The 15,332-nt window shown below is 39.8% G+C and overlaps 1 protein-coding gene across 2 annotated transcripts in view; it reads left to right on the forward strand.

The window, feature by feature from the left end:
• The window catches only part of MCCC2 (methylcrotonyl-CoA carboxylase subunit 2), a 59,189-nt gene that overhangs the window by 582 nt on the left and 43,275 nt on the right, over positions 1-15,332 (forward strand). Inside the window, exons 2-5 of one of the 2 annotated variants that reach the window (XM_045565838.1) lie at positions 1,210-1,392; positions 8,906-8,972; positions 12,928-13,012; positions 14,604-14,705. In XM_045565838.1, the coding sequence (XP_045421794.1) occupies positions 1,282-1,392; positions 8,906-8,972; positions 12,928-13,012; positions 14,604-14,705 (365 nt within the window). In that variant the 5' untranslated portion in view covers positions 1,210-1,281. The remainder of the gene's footprint in view (positions 1-1,209; positions 1,393-8,905; positions 8,973-12,927; positions 13,013-14,603; positions 14,706-15,332) is intronic. The other variant, XM_045565837.1, reaches the window with a different exon arrangement.

A 15,332-nucleotide genomic window follows, 5' to 3' on the forward strand; every position in this document is an offset into this window, starting at 1 on the left:
TTTGCATTGTTAATGAAGTCCTTAGGGGCCTGGCGACAGCCAGATTTAGGAACCACTGGCCTACCACAGCCTAAATAGTTGATTATATTAATAAAGAATATTTATTCTCTAGTGTCTTTTCTTGGAATTGGGAGGTGAAAAAAACAGCTCATGGCTTGTGAAATACCAGAGCTATAAAATTTTAATCTGTTCCCATGGTTTTTAAGCCTATACAAGTAACATTTAAATCGTGCAAACAATACGCAATTGTTTGTCTGGAGAGAATGTTTAATTCAGAAACTTTAAGTGGTTACTGTGGTCTCTGTACTATTTTAGGTATTTGGTATAGATGTGTAGGACTGGAACTCTTGATTTTTGTAGGAAAGATGAACAAGATAGCAGGTAACTGCAGTGCAGTGTGATAGAAAGGTGTCTAAAGCTTGAAAAGGTGGTCACAGCTAGGACATAATGAGTGACATGGATCTTCATTTGGTAAGAACTGGCCAGGTTCGTAGTGGATGATGGGAGGTGAGTCTATCAAACCAAAAGAGTTATAAGAACGTAGGTACTGAGTTATGAAAGTGTATCTTTGGTATGATAACTTGGAAGTCATGACTAAAGGCATGGAATTCATGGAATATTGTCTGGAGATGGGATTGATTTTGGGGCCAGATAGAGGAGGACCTTGCATGCAAAAGCCACGTTTAGATCCATTTTGCATGCTGTCCACTAAAATATTTAAGTAGAGAAGTGGCATGGTCCTATGCATATGGCAGAATCTTCAGTGTGGGGGATGGACTAGTGTAGAGGAAGAGTAGAGTTCAGTGATAGTTGGAAGAGTTGAGTCTTGGGATGATGGGGTCAGAGTTACAGTTGTATGTAGGAGGGAGGTATAGATACCGAGGAGCAAAGCAGACTATAGAATTAATAACTGAGTGAAAAGGAGAAAGTGGGTGAGGAGTCATGGGTGACTTTGGAATTTCTAACTGGGCAGGATATTTAGGTGGGTGGTAATGTCATTAATACAAGGAAGGCTATATAGGACCAGTAGTGGGTTTTACAGATCAGAGATAGGATATTTGGTGATGGGTTTTGTATGAATCACCTTTTGCTAGGTTGTGCTTCATAACATTCTAAAAATCTCAGTAGCTCACAAGGGCAGGTACTAACTTCTCACTCATATTATGTGTTGGTGACTTTGAGTCAGCTGCTGTGATTGTTCCATTGCAGGGTGGATTCAGGTCTGCTCCATGTGTCTTCTCATTCCTGGACTGAGGCTGAAGGAGCCACCCTGAGTTAGACATGCTCTTCTCATGGAAGAAAGTGCAGGAGAAAGAAGCTGCACACAAATTGGATTTAAAGTTCTGCTGGGATGTATTGGAATTCCTGTGTGCTCACATTCCATTAGACAAAGCAAGTCATATGGCTAAGTCCAACTTCCATAGTTGTGGGGGGTATAAGGTGAATGACCCAGTGTCCTGTGTTTCTTGATTATAAATAACAACTATAATAAGTAACAATAATAGAAATTACATAGCGTGCCAACCATTTTTCTGAAGTCTTAATATGAATTTACTCATGTATTTATCCTAACAACCCTGTGTGGTAGGCACTATTGTTATCTTTCTTTTATAGATAGGAAAACTATGGTATACATAGAGGTCAAGTAAGTTGTCTAAGATAACACAGCTATTAAGTGGCAGAGCCTGAATTTAAAGCCAGGCAGTCTGGCTCTTAACTATTGACTCTGGGGTCTTAATTGTTGTTTTACAATGCTTCTCACTCAGCCTTACCTAGGTGGGTTCTATGGTTGAAAAGACTGGGTAGTGTTATGGTCTGAGACGTGAGAAATGACCACCTAAAGACCGAATTGAACCAAATTCGGAGTCTTTATTAGCTGGCCAGCGACTATAGTCTGCACCGCCAAAGGTGGTGACACAGAGAGCAGCCTTGAGCCTTTGAAGCAGAAAGCTTTTATTTAATCGTGGGTGAAAAATCGTTTGGGCAGAGCAAGCATGATTACAGAGGCAAAAAGCAGCATTACGTCACTCTCATGTCCTGGTGCAACAGGATCTGGGCAGTTTAGGGCTTGTTCATGCAGAACATGGGTGTTGCATTCCCACACTTGGGGCACTGTCTTTAGCAAGCAGTTTTACAGAAGTGAGATAGCAGGTTAATGTTTTTTCAGCAAAAAACTCACACTGTGATGTTACAGAAATAGCTTTGACAATGTTAAAATTTCAGCTTTTAACTTATATGGCCAAAAGTTATAACAGTCAGTAGTCTTGAAGCTTTTGGCCCTTAACAGGTAGGAACTTGCTAATGCCTCAGCTCAAATTCATCATGACTGTCAGGCACTAAGCCCTGTGGTTGATTAGTTTCACAAGACTCTTACTAGGTAGATACTGTTGTTATTTTGCTGGTGATAAATCTGAGGCCCTGAGAGGTCAAGATTTGCCAAATGCTGGTACCAGTAAGTGGGGAAACAATAAGTTGACCTCAGGTCCATCTGCCTTTCAATCCTGCCCTTTTGCTACTAAACTATACTGCCTCTTGGTTAGAGAGGCTTATCCTGAGACTAGGTTGGTTAACAAGGGACTGCCCTGGAGGTGAATTCTAGCCAGTACTGACTGTCACGTAAATCTGATGGCTTGAGCCTGGCACTGATACTCCCGGGCCTGAGGGGGAGTTCCAGTGGTTCAGTGTTTTTCTTTCCATATATTTGTGAACTTTCCAGTTATTCTTCTGTTACTGATTTCTAGTTTCATTTCATTGTTATTGAAAAAGACACTTTATATGATTTCAGTCTTTTAAAATTTATTAAGATTTGTTATATGTCCTAACATATGGATTATCCTGGAAAATGTTCCCTGTGCACTTGAAAAAGTTAGGTACTTTCTTCTGCTGTTTTGGGGTGACTTGTAGATCTAATGGTGGGGAACCTTGGGACCGTGGGGTCACATGTGGCCTTCTGGATCCTTGAGTGAGGTGTTTTGACTGAATCCAAATGTATTTTAGTAAAGGGATTTGTTCTGTGACGTTTGGATTCTGTCAAGGGGCTGCATTTGGGGATCTGAAGGGCCACATGTGGCCTTGAGGCTGCAGGTTCCCCACTCTGTTAAGTTCAAGACTGCTACCGAAAGTTGGGTACTTGTCCCCGAGGCTGAATCAGTGAGAACAAAGAACGAGGACAAGTGGTTTGTGGAAAAGAAAGAGAAGTTTATTAATTTGCTGGCAAATGAGGAGGGCAGCAGACTAGTGTCTCAGAAGACCACCATCTTCCCTTTAAGCAGAAAAACGGCTTTTTAAAGGGGAGTTTTTGGTGATTGGGCTCAGGTCTATGTGACATGTCCTTGCTTTGGGCTATTGTTAACTAGAATTGATGGTTTCAGTTCACCGAGTTTCTGGTTATGATGATCTTGTGACCATTGTACTGATGATTCTGTTGCATCGTCTCCTGTGGTTTAAGATAATAGAAAACAAACAGCATTTCTCTGCCTGACATTACTGGCCTCAGAATACAGGTTTTAATTCTCAAAAACGGTGGCGAGTTTTAAAAAGACAACTCAAAACGTTTTGTTTCCCTTTTTCAGACCTTTACCTCTGTTACAAGACCTCTATTTCTTTACTGATCTTTTGTTTGGTAGTTCTATCCATTATTGAAAGTGGGGTATTGAAGTCTATTATTCTAGAGCTGGCTGTTTGTCCCTTCCATTCTGTTAATGTTTGCTTCATCTATTTTGGAGCTCTACTGTTTGGTGCATATATGCTTATAATTGTTATATCTTCTTGGTAAGTTGACTCTTTTGTCAATATGTAATGTTTTTCTTTGTCTCTGGAAACAATTTTTGACTTAAAAAGTCTATTTTATCTGATATTAGTATAGCTAATCTTGCTCTCGTTTTGTATTTTCATGAAATATCTTTTTTCATCATTTCACTTTCAACCTCTGTGTGTCCTTAGCTCTAAAGTGAGTCTCTCATACACTGACTTTTGCCCACATTCCAATGGTCAAAGCAAGAATATGGGCAGACTCAAAGACTGTGGGGTGATGAAGTATAGTCTTCTCATAATGAATCTTGGCAAGGAAGGAAGAATTTGGAACAAGTACTTTAATCTACCTCATGGCCTAAGATGGCTGCTTAAACTCCATCATGTCTGAATTCCAAAGTAGGAAGAAGGGCAAGTAGGCCAAGGGGCCCCACCTACCCCACCTGCTTATCTTTTTTTTTTTTTTTTTTTTGAGACAGGGTCTCACTCTATTGCCCATGTTAGAGTGCAGTGGCCCAATCCTAGTTCACTGCAGCCTCAAACTTCTGAGCTCAGTCGATCCTTTTGCCTTTTCCTCCTGAGTAGCTAGGACTATAGGCTCATGCCACCATGCCTGGCTAATTTTTTTTTATATTTTGTAGAGATGGGGTCTCGCTATGTTGCCCAGGCTGTATTTTTAAGGAGGCTTTCTAGATGTCATACCTAACATTTGCCTATATGTCATTGGTTAGAATTTAGTCACATGGCCACACATATCTACAAAAGGATGTTGGGCTATGTTATTTTTTCTAGTGAGGCATGTTGCTACCTTGAATAAAATCAGGGTTACTTCATCAAGAAAGACAGTAAGAATGGGTTTGGATAAGCAGCTAACAGTCTCTCCACAGATAATAAATAGCACAGAGAGAGTGGGTGTGCTCTCCTTAAAATATTAACTGCCATATGAGTTAGTTTTGAGCCTGGGCTTGTGAAGCAAAACCCTGCAGTTGGTTCGTGAAAATCTTAATTGTTGATGTTCTTATTGTTGCAATTAATATTGACAAATTCAAAAATCATGAATTAAATGAATAGAAGTCAATAAATTGCATTTTTCATTAAATTAGAAGGATCGTTTTGTTTTTGAAGTTTCTATCCTATTTTTGTAATAAAACACCATAGCCCCAAGGGAAAAAAATTTTTTTTCTAGTGTAGCAGTCAATGTGTCATGGTGGATGTTAAAAGAACTCACTTAGGTGTACTTTTTTTTTTTTTTTGTGACAGAGTCTCTCTCTGTCACCAGGCTAGAGTGCAGGGGCATCATCCTAGCTCACAGCAACCTCAAACTCCTGGGCTCAAGCAATTCTCCTGCTTCAGCCTCCCAAGTAGGTGGGACTACAGGCATGTGCCACCATGCCCGGCTAATTTTTTCTCTTTTTAGTAGAGACTGGGTCTTACTCTTGCTCAGGCTGGTTTCAAACTCTTGACCTCAAGTGATCCTCCTGCCTTGGCCTCCCAGAGTGCTAGGATTACAGGCATGAGCCACTGGGCCAGCCAAAGAACGCCCAACATGGGGCACGAAAGTACCTTTATCTTCTGGGACTTCCAGCTACAAGCAGTTGACTTTGACGCAGACAATGGGGAACAAAAGGTAAAGCCATGCCATGGATGAGACATGGCTCAGAGAGGTCTATTTCCTGGTGCCCTGGCCACAGTCCAGTTTCTCTCTGCCAGGTTTTCCTAGTCTCTCCTATTAGAACAGTAGTGGGTACTGCCTGCTCTCATTTCACCCACTACTGTGCACCTCAGAAAATCCTGGCAATGAGTGATACTTTCCTTTATTTCTTAACTGGGAGGCTGGTTTTGCTAGAGTAAAGGCTCCTTGTATAATTAGTTTTAGTTTTGATTAATGCTGTTCTAAATTGGGCAATGTCATTGGCTGTAGTGATTGCACCTCAAGGTTTGGATACTCCGATAGAGGGTTACTTGCTTTCTCTGTGCATATGTGAACTGTCTTTCATCAGCTCTGAACTTTGGTGTTAGTGGTTTGCAAAGTTGGTAGGAGACCATGAGGTAGGATGGAGGTGGAGGGGAGGTCAGTAAATCTTGAGATGGGGAGAAAAAAAAAAAAAAACAGGTAAAAGTACACCAGAATCTCATCAGCCTCTAGATCTATGAGGGAAGAAAAACTTGTTAAAGGACACTGTGGGATGCATTTAGTACTGTGTGAAACATTTATAGGACAAACAGAACCTTTCAAGGAAAGAAAGATGGGAAAACTTATATCTTAGAAAAGAGTTAAGAGACACTGGCCAATTGTGGGGGTGTAGACCTTACTATATAGGATCCTATTTAATAAACTATAAAAAACAATCTATCTGACAGTTGGAGAAAGGTCTTCACTAATTGGATATTTTTGATTATTGATATGTGGTAATGGTCCCTATCTTGTGGAGATACAGAAATAGATGAAGTGTTATGTCTAGGATTTCCTTCAAAATGATTCAGGATGAGGGCAACCTTGGCTGTGTATGGTTAATTGTTGAAGTACATTGGGTACATTTGGTTCATTGTACTTGTCTCTTTACTTTTGTATATGTCTGAAAATTTTCATGAAACAAAGTTAACAACGTTAAGGACAAATCATAGGGGAGTTTATATGTTGCTGGAAAAAAACCTTTCCTTGATCTTACCAATTTTGAAAAGAACATAGGAATGTATTTAAGTAAATGCGTTAACTTTTCACACACCTTGCTGTGATAAAAGGTACGCAGATCTTTTTGTTCAGGAGCACTTAATTTCTTTTATCGAACATGGGGAGACATGTTGAACAATAAACTTGGCAAGTCCTGTTGGCTCATCTTTTCCAACAGTGTATTTTCCAGGGTGCCTTTTAATCCTGACTGCTTGAAAGTGAAGAGGCACAAGGGTTGACAGTTTGGATGAGGTTTCTCTCCAGAAACTCCTTAAACTCAAAACAAGCAGATCTTTTGTTAAAAACAACAGGATCAGTGAGCCTATGAGTTGCAGAAATCATTGTACTTAAGAGTGGAGAGAGGTATAGCAGAATTACCGACCCAGGATCGTTTGAGCAGGCTGCCTGCCCTGTTGATGGCCCTGTGCAGTCCACAGGGATTCTTAAGATCAAGGTTTCTGACAATTGTAGACACTTAATTAGGTGGGGTTTTAACCCGGGAGTAAGTGTAGAAATTGACAAGAATAGACCTTAAACACAAAACAAAACCAGAAAATACTAGTTTACCTACATAGTGAAATAGTAATAAATCTGCTTTCCTTTGCACTTAGCAATATGTTAATCAGCTTGTTTTCTCACCACATGTTGAAAGGTGGTGAATAAGAGCAGTGTAGGGGAGAGCCTAGGGGCTGAGGTCAGAGCAGTGCTCCAGACCCGGAGTCCTGGTGGTGTCTGCAGTGTGGCAGCTGCAGCCAAGCATCAAGGTGAGAGCCCCAAAGAGAAGATGTCATTTGGTGACAGATGTTCAGACAGCTGCTGACTCCATCTCCCAGAGCCCTTTTCTGCCACACTGTTTGGCTTATACACGAGGAGGCCTTTCCTTTACAAAGCCTATCCTTCTGCTAGGGCTGTCTCAGGTGACAAAGACGATCTGGTCACACCCCTTGCCTGTGTCGAGTGGTTTCCATCCAAAGCCTGGTCTAAATCCCTCTATACATTTCAGCTGACATATAGGTCATGCTACTGTCACCTCTTGATGACGGCCTGAACAGATACTCTCTGGTACAGAGCTTTGTTTGTCTGAGACAATTCATAAATTGGGAAATTTCTGAATTTGCTGTATGTGAATAAAGGGATCTCATCACCTAGGTTTAATAATAATTGAGCGGCCAGGCGCGGTGGCTCATGCCTGTAATCCTAGCACTCTGGGAGGCCGAGGTGGGAGTATCCCTTGAGCTCAGGAGGTCAAGACCAGCCTGAGCGAGAGTGAGACCCAGTCTCTACTAAAAATAAAAAAAAAATTAGCCGGGCGTGGTGGCACACACCTGTAGTCCCAGCTACTCAGGAGGCTGAGGGATGAGGATTGCTTGAGCCCAGGAGTTTGAGGTTGCAGTAAGCTATGATGATGCCACAGCACTCTATCCAGGGTGACAGAGTGAGACTCTGTCCCAAAAGAAAAAATAATAATAATAATAGAGGAAAGTTGCTGGTTTTCCCCCATCTCATGTTATTATATCCTGATACAAACAGTATGATAATCTGACAAAGTTCCGGTGGTAAGAAGGGGGATTTGCCTCTTACCAAACAAACTCCTTTTTGGTATGTTCCCAGTTTGCCCTGAGTGTAAACTCAGAAATGGAGATTATAGGCAAGTGTCTCTCTGATTTGGTTGCAAGTGCCTAGGCCACACTTATAGCCAATGACATCAGAATCTCTGGGGTAGGACCAGTCTTCAGTGCTTTTTTATGTTTTTGCTTGTTTTTTAAAAGCTCCCCAATGAGTCCAGTGTAATGCCAAGGTCGAGAAACACTATTCTAGGCAGATTCTTGAGCTAATTTCCCAGCAGGTTCTTTTCCCTAGGATGCAGGGCTCCCTGGGATGAGAAGGGAAGTAGCTTACAGGGCTGTCAGATAGATGCTTCAGGGCTTGGGACCTCCCTGCCCCAGGGCACAGGTTTGTTCCTTCCCTAACACCATGCCACTTCCTTTCTTTTTTATTTTCTGGATGTTGCAGAGCAAGGGAATGTGGCAGAAACCATGATCTCAAGAGCTCTTGGAGCTGTAGAAAATAGGAAATAATGGAGCCATACTGTAAAGACTGTAAATTCATCTAAAGCTTGTATTCCTTAAAATAGGAAAACAAACAGAAATCAGTGGCTGTTTAAGGCAGAAAGATATTAAATTGAGCAGGAGTAGCCAGAAATGGCATTGGAGATGAGATGAAACACGAATTAGGCTTTAAAAGAGGGGTGAGGTTTGGAGAGATGGATGAGCCGGGTGGTGGTAGAGAGGAAGAGCTTGAACAAAGGCAGGCAGGGGTGACTTTGGTCCGTAGGATGGGGCAGCCCAAGTGTGGAGGCCACACAGAGGGGCATGGGCGGATGTTTTCTTGAGCCTTATTTTGGTAAAAAAGTAATTGCTTTCTATAATAATATAATATAATATATCTAAAATAATATTCTTCTCTTCCTCCTTTCTGTTTTAGGAGAATTATGAGCAGATGAAAGCACTAGTAAATCAACTCCATGAACGAATGCAGCACATAAAACTAGGTAAGCCCATCATTTATTCTTCAGTTTATGCTTTTAATGACGATGTCCCTTTAATAGTTAATGGTTTTAGGAAAAACTAGTTGCATTAAGCTTTTGACTCTTAAGACTAATTATGCATTTGTTGGTATGCAGACATTTAATTTGATTTTTTCCTGTTACTTGGCCAGTTTTTCTCATAGAGCACTGCTGTACTTTGGGGGAAAAGTAAAGATTCAGATTTTTCAATTTTTTACTACTTTTGCTTTTCATTCTTTTTTTCTTAACAGATATACATTATGACCTTCAATTTTTAACTATTTTTTCTTAAGGTTTTGTTTTATTCACAGCATCACACTGAAATTTTTGTTCCATCTTAAGCAACTAAAACATTTCTTATTTATTAGTCATATTCACATACTATATACATGCTAAATTTTGCACAATTATACATTTTTTGCTGTGACATATGGCTTAAATAATTTCCACATGGCTTACTGTTAATTAAATAAATGAGATTCCCTAAAAACTTTGCAAATTGTCATTATTTCTTATTTTTAAATTTTGGACATAAATGGCATTCTTTTGCTTGGAAGAAATGGAATCATAGGAACATATTAATAGTATTATTCTGTTTTGCTATTATTGATATATATGACATTTTTACTTTAGAAGTCATGTGATTTGAAACTAAAGGTTATTTTCAAAATAAGATTTTTTTTTTTTTTTTTGAGACAGTGTCTCACTCTGTCACCCAGGCTAGTGTGCAGTGGTGCAATCATAGCTCACCACAACCTCTGACTCCTGGGCTCGTGTGATCCTCCTTGCTTAGCCTCCTGAGCAGCTGGGACTACAGGCATGTGGTCAGCTGATTTTTTTAATTTTCATAGAGAACGGGGTCTCACTATGTTGCCCACATTGTTGCCCAGGCTGGTCTCGAACTCCTGGGTTCAAATGAGCCTCCCAAAGTGCTGGGATTGCAGGCCTGAGCCATCAAGTCTGGCGTAAAATAAGATTCTTTTTTTTTCTTTTTTTGAGACAGAGTCTCACTCTGTTGCCTGGGCTAGAGTGCCATGGCATCAGCCTATCTCACAGCAACCTCAAACTCCTGGGCTCAAGCAATCCTCCTGCCTCAGCCTCCCGAGTAGCTGGGACTACAGGAATGCGCCACCATGCCCGGCTCATTTTTTCTATATATTTTTAGTTGTCCAGATAATTTCTTTCTATTTTTTTAGTAGAGACGAAGTCTTGCTCTTGTTCAGACTGGTCTGAAACTCCTGAGACCAAACGATCCGCTGGCCCTGGCCTCCCAGAGTGCTAGGATTACAGGCGTGAGCCACCGCGCCTGGCCAAGATTCTTAATATATTACAAGCACTTTATTTAGAATGAGCTATATGAATTTTATAACCTCATATAAAAAAATTCTCCCCAGTATCCTCATAGATAGAATCTGTTTTCTCTATTTGTAAATTTGTGGTTTCAGAGTATTATTGCATTGTTAGGTATGATCTTATCACGTCCAGAGGACAGACTCCCAGTAGAAGTAATTAGGGAAATAATTCAGAGAAGTCCTAGTGAATTTCTTTTTAATTTAAATAAAAATATTTATATTACTTTTTTTCTCTGAGGCCTTTAGGGAGGCAAGGAAATCGATTAATGGCAGATGAACAGAGAGACCATCTAAGGTTGACTCTTCATTTGTATAGTGTGTTACAAAAGAAATTAACTCAGTATTTTGGTTCTTTGTAGCATTTTAAGAGTGGTGGGTTGGACTGGTTTGTTATTCTAGTAATTAAATAACTTCGGTCAAGTCATTTAATCCCTCTAGTGAATTTTCAGTGCTTGTGAATTATAGGCGTTATTCACTACAAGCACACATTTCTGTCTTCTTTTGACTTAATAGATTAATTAAAATTAATAGGGAAGAACAAAAAATAGACCTATTTAGAATATCTTAGTCTCTGTCTTATTTTTTTAAAGGATCTTGCTATGTTGCCCATGCTGGAATACAGTGGTTATTCACAGGTATAATCATAGTGCACTACAGCCTTGAACTCCTGGGCTCAAGTGATCCTCCTGCCTCAGCCTCCTGAGGCATATACCACTGCACCTGGCAGTCTCTGTCTTTTTACTATAGCAGTTTTATCAAATTCAGTTAAATTCCCTAAAAGTTGCCAAGACACAAACAGATTAGGAAACTCAGAGTGGGATCAGTTGAAGCAAAGACCTCATTCACATGGCAATAATTACTCTCATTCTATCTGGGGAGAATTAAAAAAAAAAAGGCTGTAAATTTCCTATACCTCTTCCTAACTTAGGTATTTGTAATATATTTAAAATACTATTTTGAAAATGGCCTGCATTCTGTCTCTTTGGTTTCAAGTCACAGAAATCCAAATTCTGTGCTCTTTGAGTCTTCATCAAGGATAATCCACTTTCTGGTTCTTCCTAACAAAACCAGAATTCACCAGCTGCTCCAAATTGTAAGGCCCACCTCTAGGCACACTTACGAAAGAATGATGTTGTCTGAAGTACTTTTTTTTTTTCGGTACATCTTAACCACCTTTTTGTCGCCCCACCCTCTCCTTCTGCCCCCTCTCCTGCCAGCCCGTTAACGGGCACCTATATCACCTGACTCTCCAGAGACCTTCACCCAGGCCTGGATTTCCTGGCAGTGCCTTAGTTCATCTTTTCTTTTGACATGTATTTTTAAATACCTTTACTGAAGCATAACTGACATACAATAAACTGTATTATTTAAAGTATGCAATTTCATGAGTTCTGATATATGTAGACACCATGAAACCATCACCACAATCAAGGTAATGAGTGTATTCATCGTTCCTCTGCCCTCTGTAACCCCTCTGTTTCTTCCTCTCCTACCCCTAAACACAGCTGAGGAGGGACTTGGCTGGAAGGAAAGAGAAAAGCAATTTGACTTAAGTCACACTATCTTGTAACTAAGGCTTTCTTTCCTTCTCAAAATTGTTTTCATTTTAAAAGATTAGATGTGTGATATAATTTTCTTGGCAACCTTAAGGCAGATTTAATCTTATAAATATACGCTATGTGCCTCTTCAGAAAAAAAAAATCCCCGTAGGTACAGCCAAGAGTCTTGAAGGTCATACTTGGAAGCTTGTTTGAAATAGATATGAACTTATTTTCTCACCTAAATAAAGAAATGGCTTTCTTAAATATCTGAACATTTCACTAGACAAAGACTTTATTAGGATGAATTTCTTGGCCACCAATGAAAATAAACTAATGTATTAATTATTTGATACTTCTGTTCCTGCTCCATTACGTTGGCTTGCTGAGAGCAGGTTATAAATATTCATTCCCAAGAATATCAAGAATACCTCAGTGGACTCTTCAATTATTGTAGTTTTCTTTGTCATGATGTGAGCAATATTGGGAAGCACTTAAGACAATCTCTGAGTCAAGATACTATGGAAAGGGGACTTTTTAATTGCTGTTGAAGGTGTTTAACTCTCCCATTTGCAGGCCTAAAAAGTTATGGGTCACTAATGGCACTTTTGGGTAAATTTCACTATGCTTATCATGGAATTAATTTCTAAAATTATGCTTTTACCTGGTGCAAATGAAGATAGAAAATATAGTGCAATGCTAGTTACATATAGTAGGTATTTAATAAATGTGAAGATGAGGCAGTATTTGCAATGCATGAATTATAGAGTGTAATTTCTTTAGGTAATCACTAGTGAATTCAAAATGTGTATGATACACTCTAGGATCAGGGATAGACTGATTTTTTTTTTTAAATGCCAGTTTATTTATTTCAGAAAATTAGCAGCTTGTAAGGTGAGTGAATGATCTGAAAAATCAGCCTTTTGCAAAGGATATGTTGAACTTTTAAAAAGCACCATATTTTGGATTAAGTATTATGTTTTTCTGGCATCAACTTAGAGACCTTATATCATGTCAATCTATTTTAATCTAATGATGCTTTTATCATAGGAGGTGGTGAGAAAGCCCGAGCGCGGCATATATCAAGAGGAAAACTGTTACCCAGAGAAAGAATTGACAATCTTATAGACCCTGGGTTGGTACATGTCTAAGTCCTAGCTCTGAGTGTTCTCTATTCCATGATACTTTATTTTGTAAATAAATTATTTTGAATTCTGGTTCTTATTGTAAGATTCAACAGCATACATTTATTGAGAGCCTACCATGTGTCAGACACTGTTACCGCACTAGCAATACATCATTGAACAAAACAGATAAAGAACTTTGTCTTACTGAAACTGGGAAGATGGAAAATAAACAATAAACATTGTAAATTATGTAGTAAGTTGGAAGGTCATAAATGTCATAGGAAAAAGAAAAGGTAGACAAGGGTAATGGAAAGGAAGATGGGGGCCAAGTTGCAGTTTTAAGTGGGATGGTGAGGGAAGGCGTCATGGAGAAGGTGACGTTTGAGCAAGGCGGGAAGTGAGAGAGCCCTGCAGATATCTGGGGAACGAGTGTTACAGGCAGAGGGAACAGGCAGTGCAAAGACGCTGGGGTGCAAGTGTGCCAGTTATGCTGATATGCTCCAGGAGTAGCCAGGAGGCCATGTGGTTGGAGTTGAGGGGGTGAAGGGGAGAGCAGTAGGAGACAGGTCAGATCCCTTTGGGCCTTTTGGCCCATTATAAAAGTTTTAGTTTTTACCATGGGGAGGTATTATAGGGCTTTGAACAGGAGACCTGTAATCTATCTGACTTACGGCTGCTGTGTCGTGAGTAGACTGTGGGCAGCAGGGGTAGAAGCCCTGAGACCAGTTAGAGGGCGATTGCAGGGATTCAAGGGAGATGTGATGGGGACTCGGACGGTGGTGGTAGTGGAGGTGGCAGGAGTGTCAGGTTCTGGATATGTTGTGAAGATAGAGCCAGCCCAACAGGATTTCCAGAAGAATTGGATATGGAGTGAGAGACGGAGAGAGGAGTAAGTGAAAACTCCAGAAGTATTTTTTTCTTATAATATGTGCACACACATCCAACCTGGAGACAAACACCATTAATACCTGGTGTATATTCTTCTGGACCATTTTTGTGCATATATGTATCAGACACCTACGTTTTTTTAAAAACAAAAAAGAATCATACTAAATGTGTTTTATAGCTCTTTGTTTTCCCATTTAATGTATCTTGAACATGTAAGTGAGAGGTAGACCAGGTTAAGAGCCTGGTCCCTGGGCCCAGATTGCTTATTAAAATCCCAGCTGTGCCACTTACTTAAGTTGTGTGACTTAATCACTGTGTTTTTCAATTTCCTCATCAGTAAATGAGGATCATAATAGAATCCATCTTAGAAGGTAGTTCTAAGGAGTAAATGAATTAGTTGTTCAACAGCACTCAGGAGAGAGCCTGGCACATAAATGTTAGCTGTTATTCTGTTTCTGTATTGATAAACATGTTTGTACATCTTCTAAAATAAGTACCTACTATTCTGTTATATGGATATACCATATAAATCCTTAAAATATTCACACCACATGTTTGTTTTAGATTTTAAATTAGATTTTATATACAAAATGCATATTTGAAACATTGTCCCAGGAAAGAAAAATCTTTTCCTTTTCCATGTGTAACTATTGAAATGCATGTGTATTTTTTAATGATGTTAATTTAAGCAACATTCTTTCTTCCCATCAGGTCTCCATTTCTAGAATTATCTCAATTTGCAGGTTATCAGTTATATGACAATGAGGAGGTCCCTGCAGGTGGCATTATTACAGGCATTGGAAGAGTATCAGGGTGAGTATTCTACCTGTGCTCCATAATGTGGGTCAGGAAGCAAACCTTAATGAGGTGTAGGTATCCAGCACTCACTTTGCATATAGGCAATATAATAAGGTTTATGCTACTTATATTATTTAGGACTGAGGCTTCCTCCCCAGACCTGTATTAGACTTATTTGTGGAGCTTTAGAGACAAAAATTGAAGGGAAAAAAACCTAGCGAAGGTCCTTGGGATCCAGTCCAGACCTCCTTAATCAGAATCTCTAGCCACGGGCTTGGCATGTAAACATTCCAAAGGCGGGTGAAAACCACTGTCTTAGAGGAGTGATTCTCCAGGTGTGGTCCCCAGGTAGCATCAGCATCACCTGGGAACTTGTTAGAAATACAGATTCTCAGGTCTTCCCCAGAAATACTAAATCAGAAATGCAGGGAGGGGGGCGCTGCAGTCTATGTTTTAATAAGCCCTCTAGTTTCTTTGATGCTAAAGTTTGTGAACCACTGTAGACTTAAGAAATGTAGATTGCCAAGATGTTAAATTTATTTGTATATATTTATGTATGATCTCCCATTTACCATGTAGTTACCATGCCAGGCACTGTTGTAAACACCTCCCATTGATTACTTGTCTTTTTCTTTTTGTTGG

Source organism: Lemur catta, chromosome 12 (genome assembly GCF_020740605.2).
Source record: "Lemur catta isolate mLemCat1 chromosome 12, mLemCat1.pri, whole genome shotgun sequence".
NCBI classification, from domain to species: domain Eukaryota; kingdom Metazoa; phylum Chordata; class Mammalia; order Primates; family Lemuridae; genus Lemur; species Lemur catta.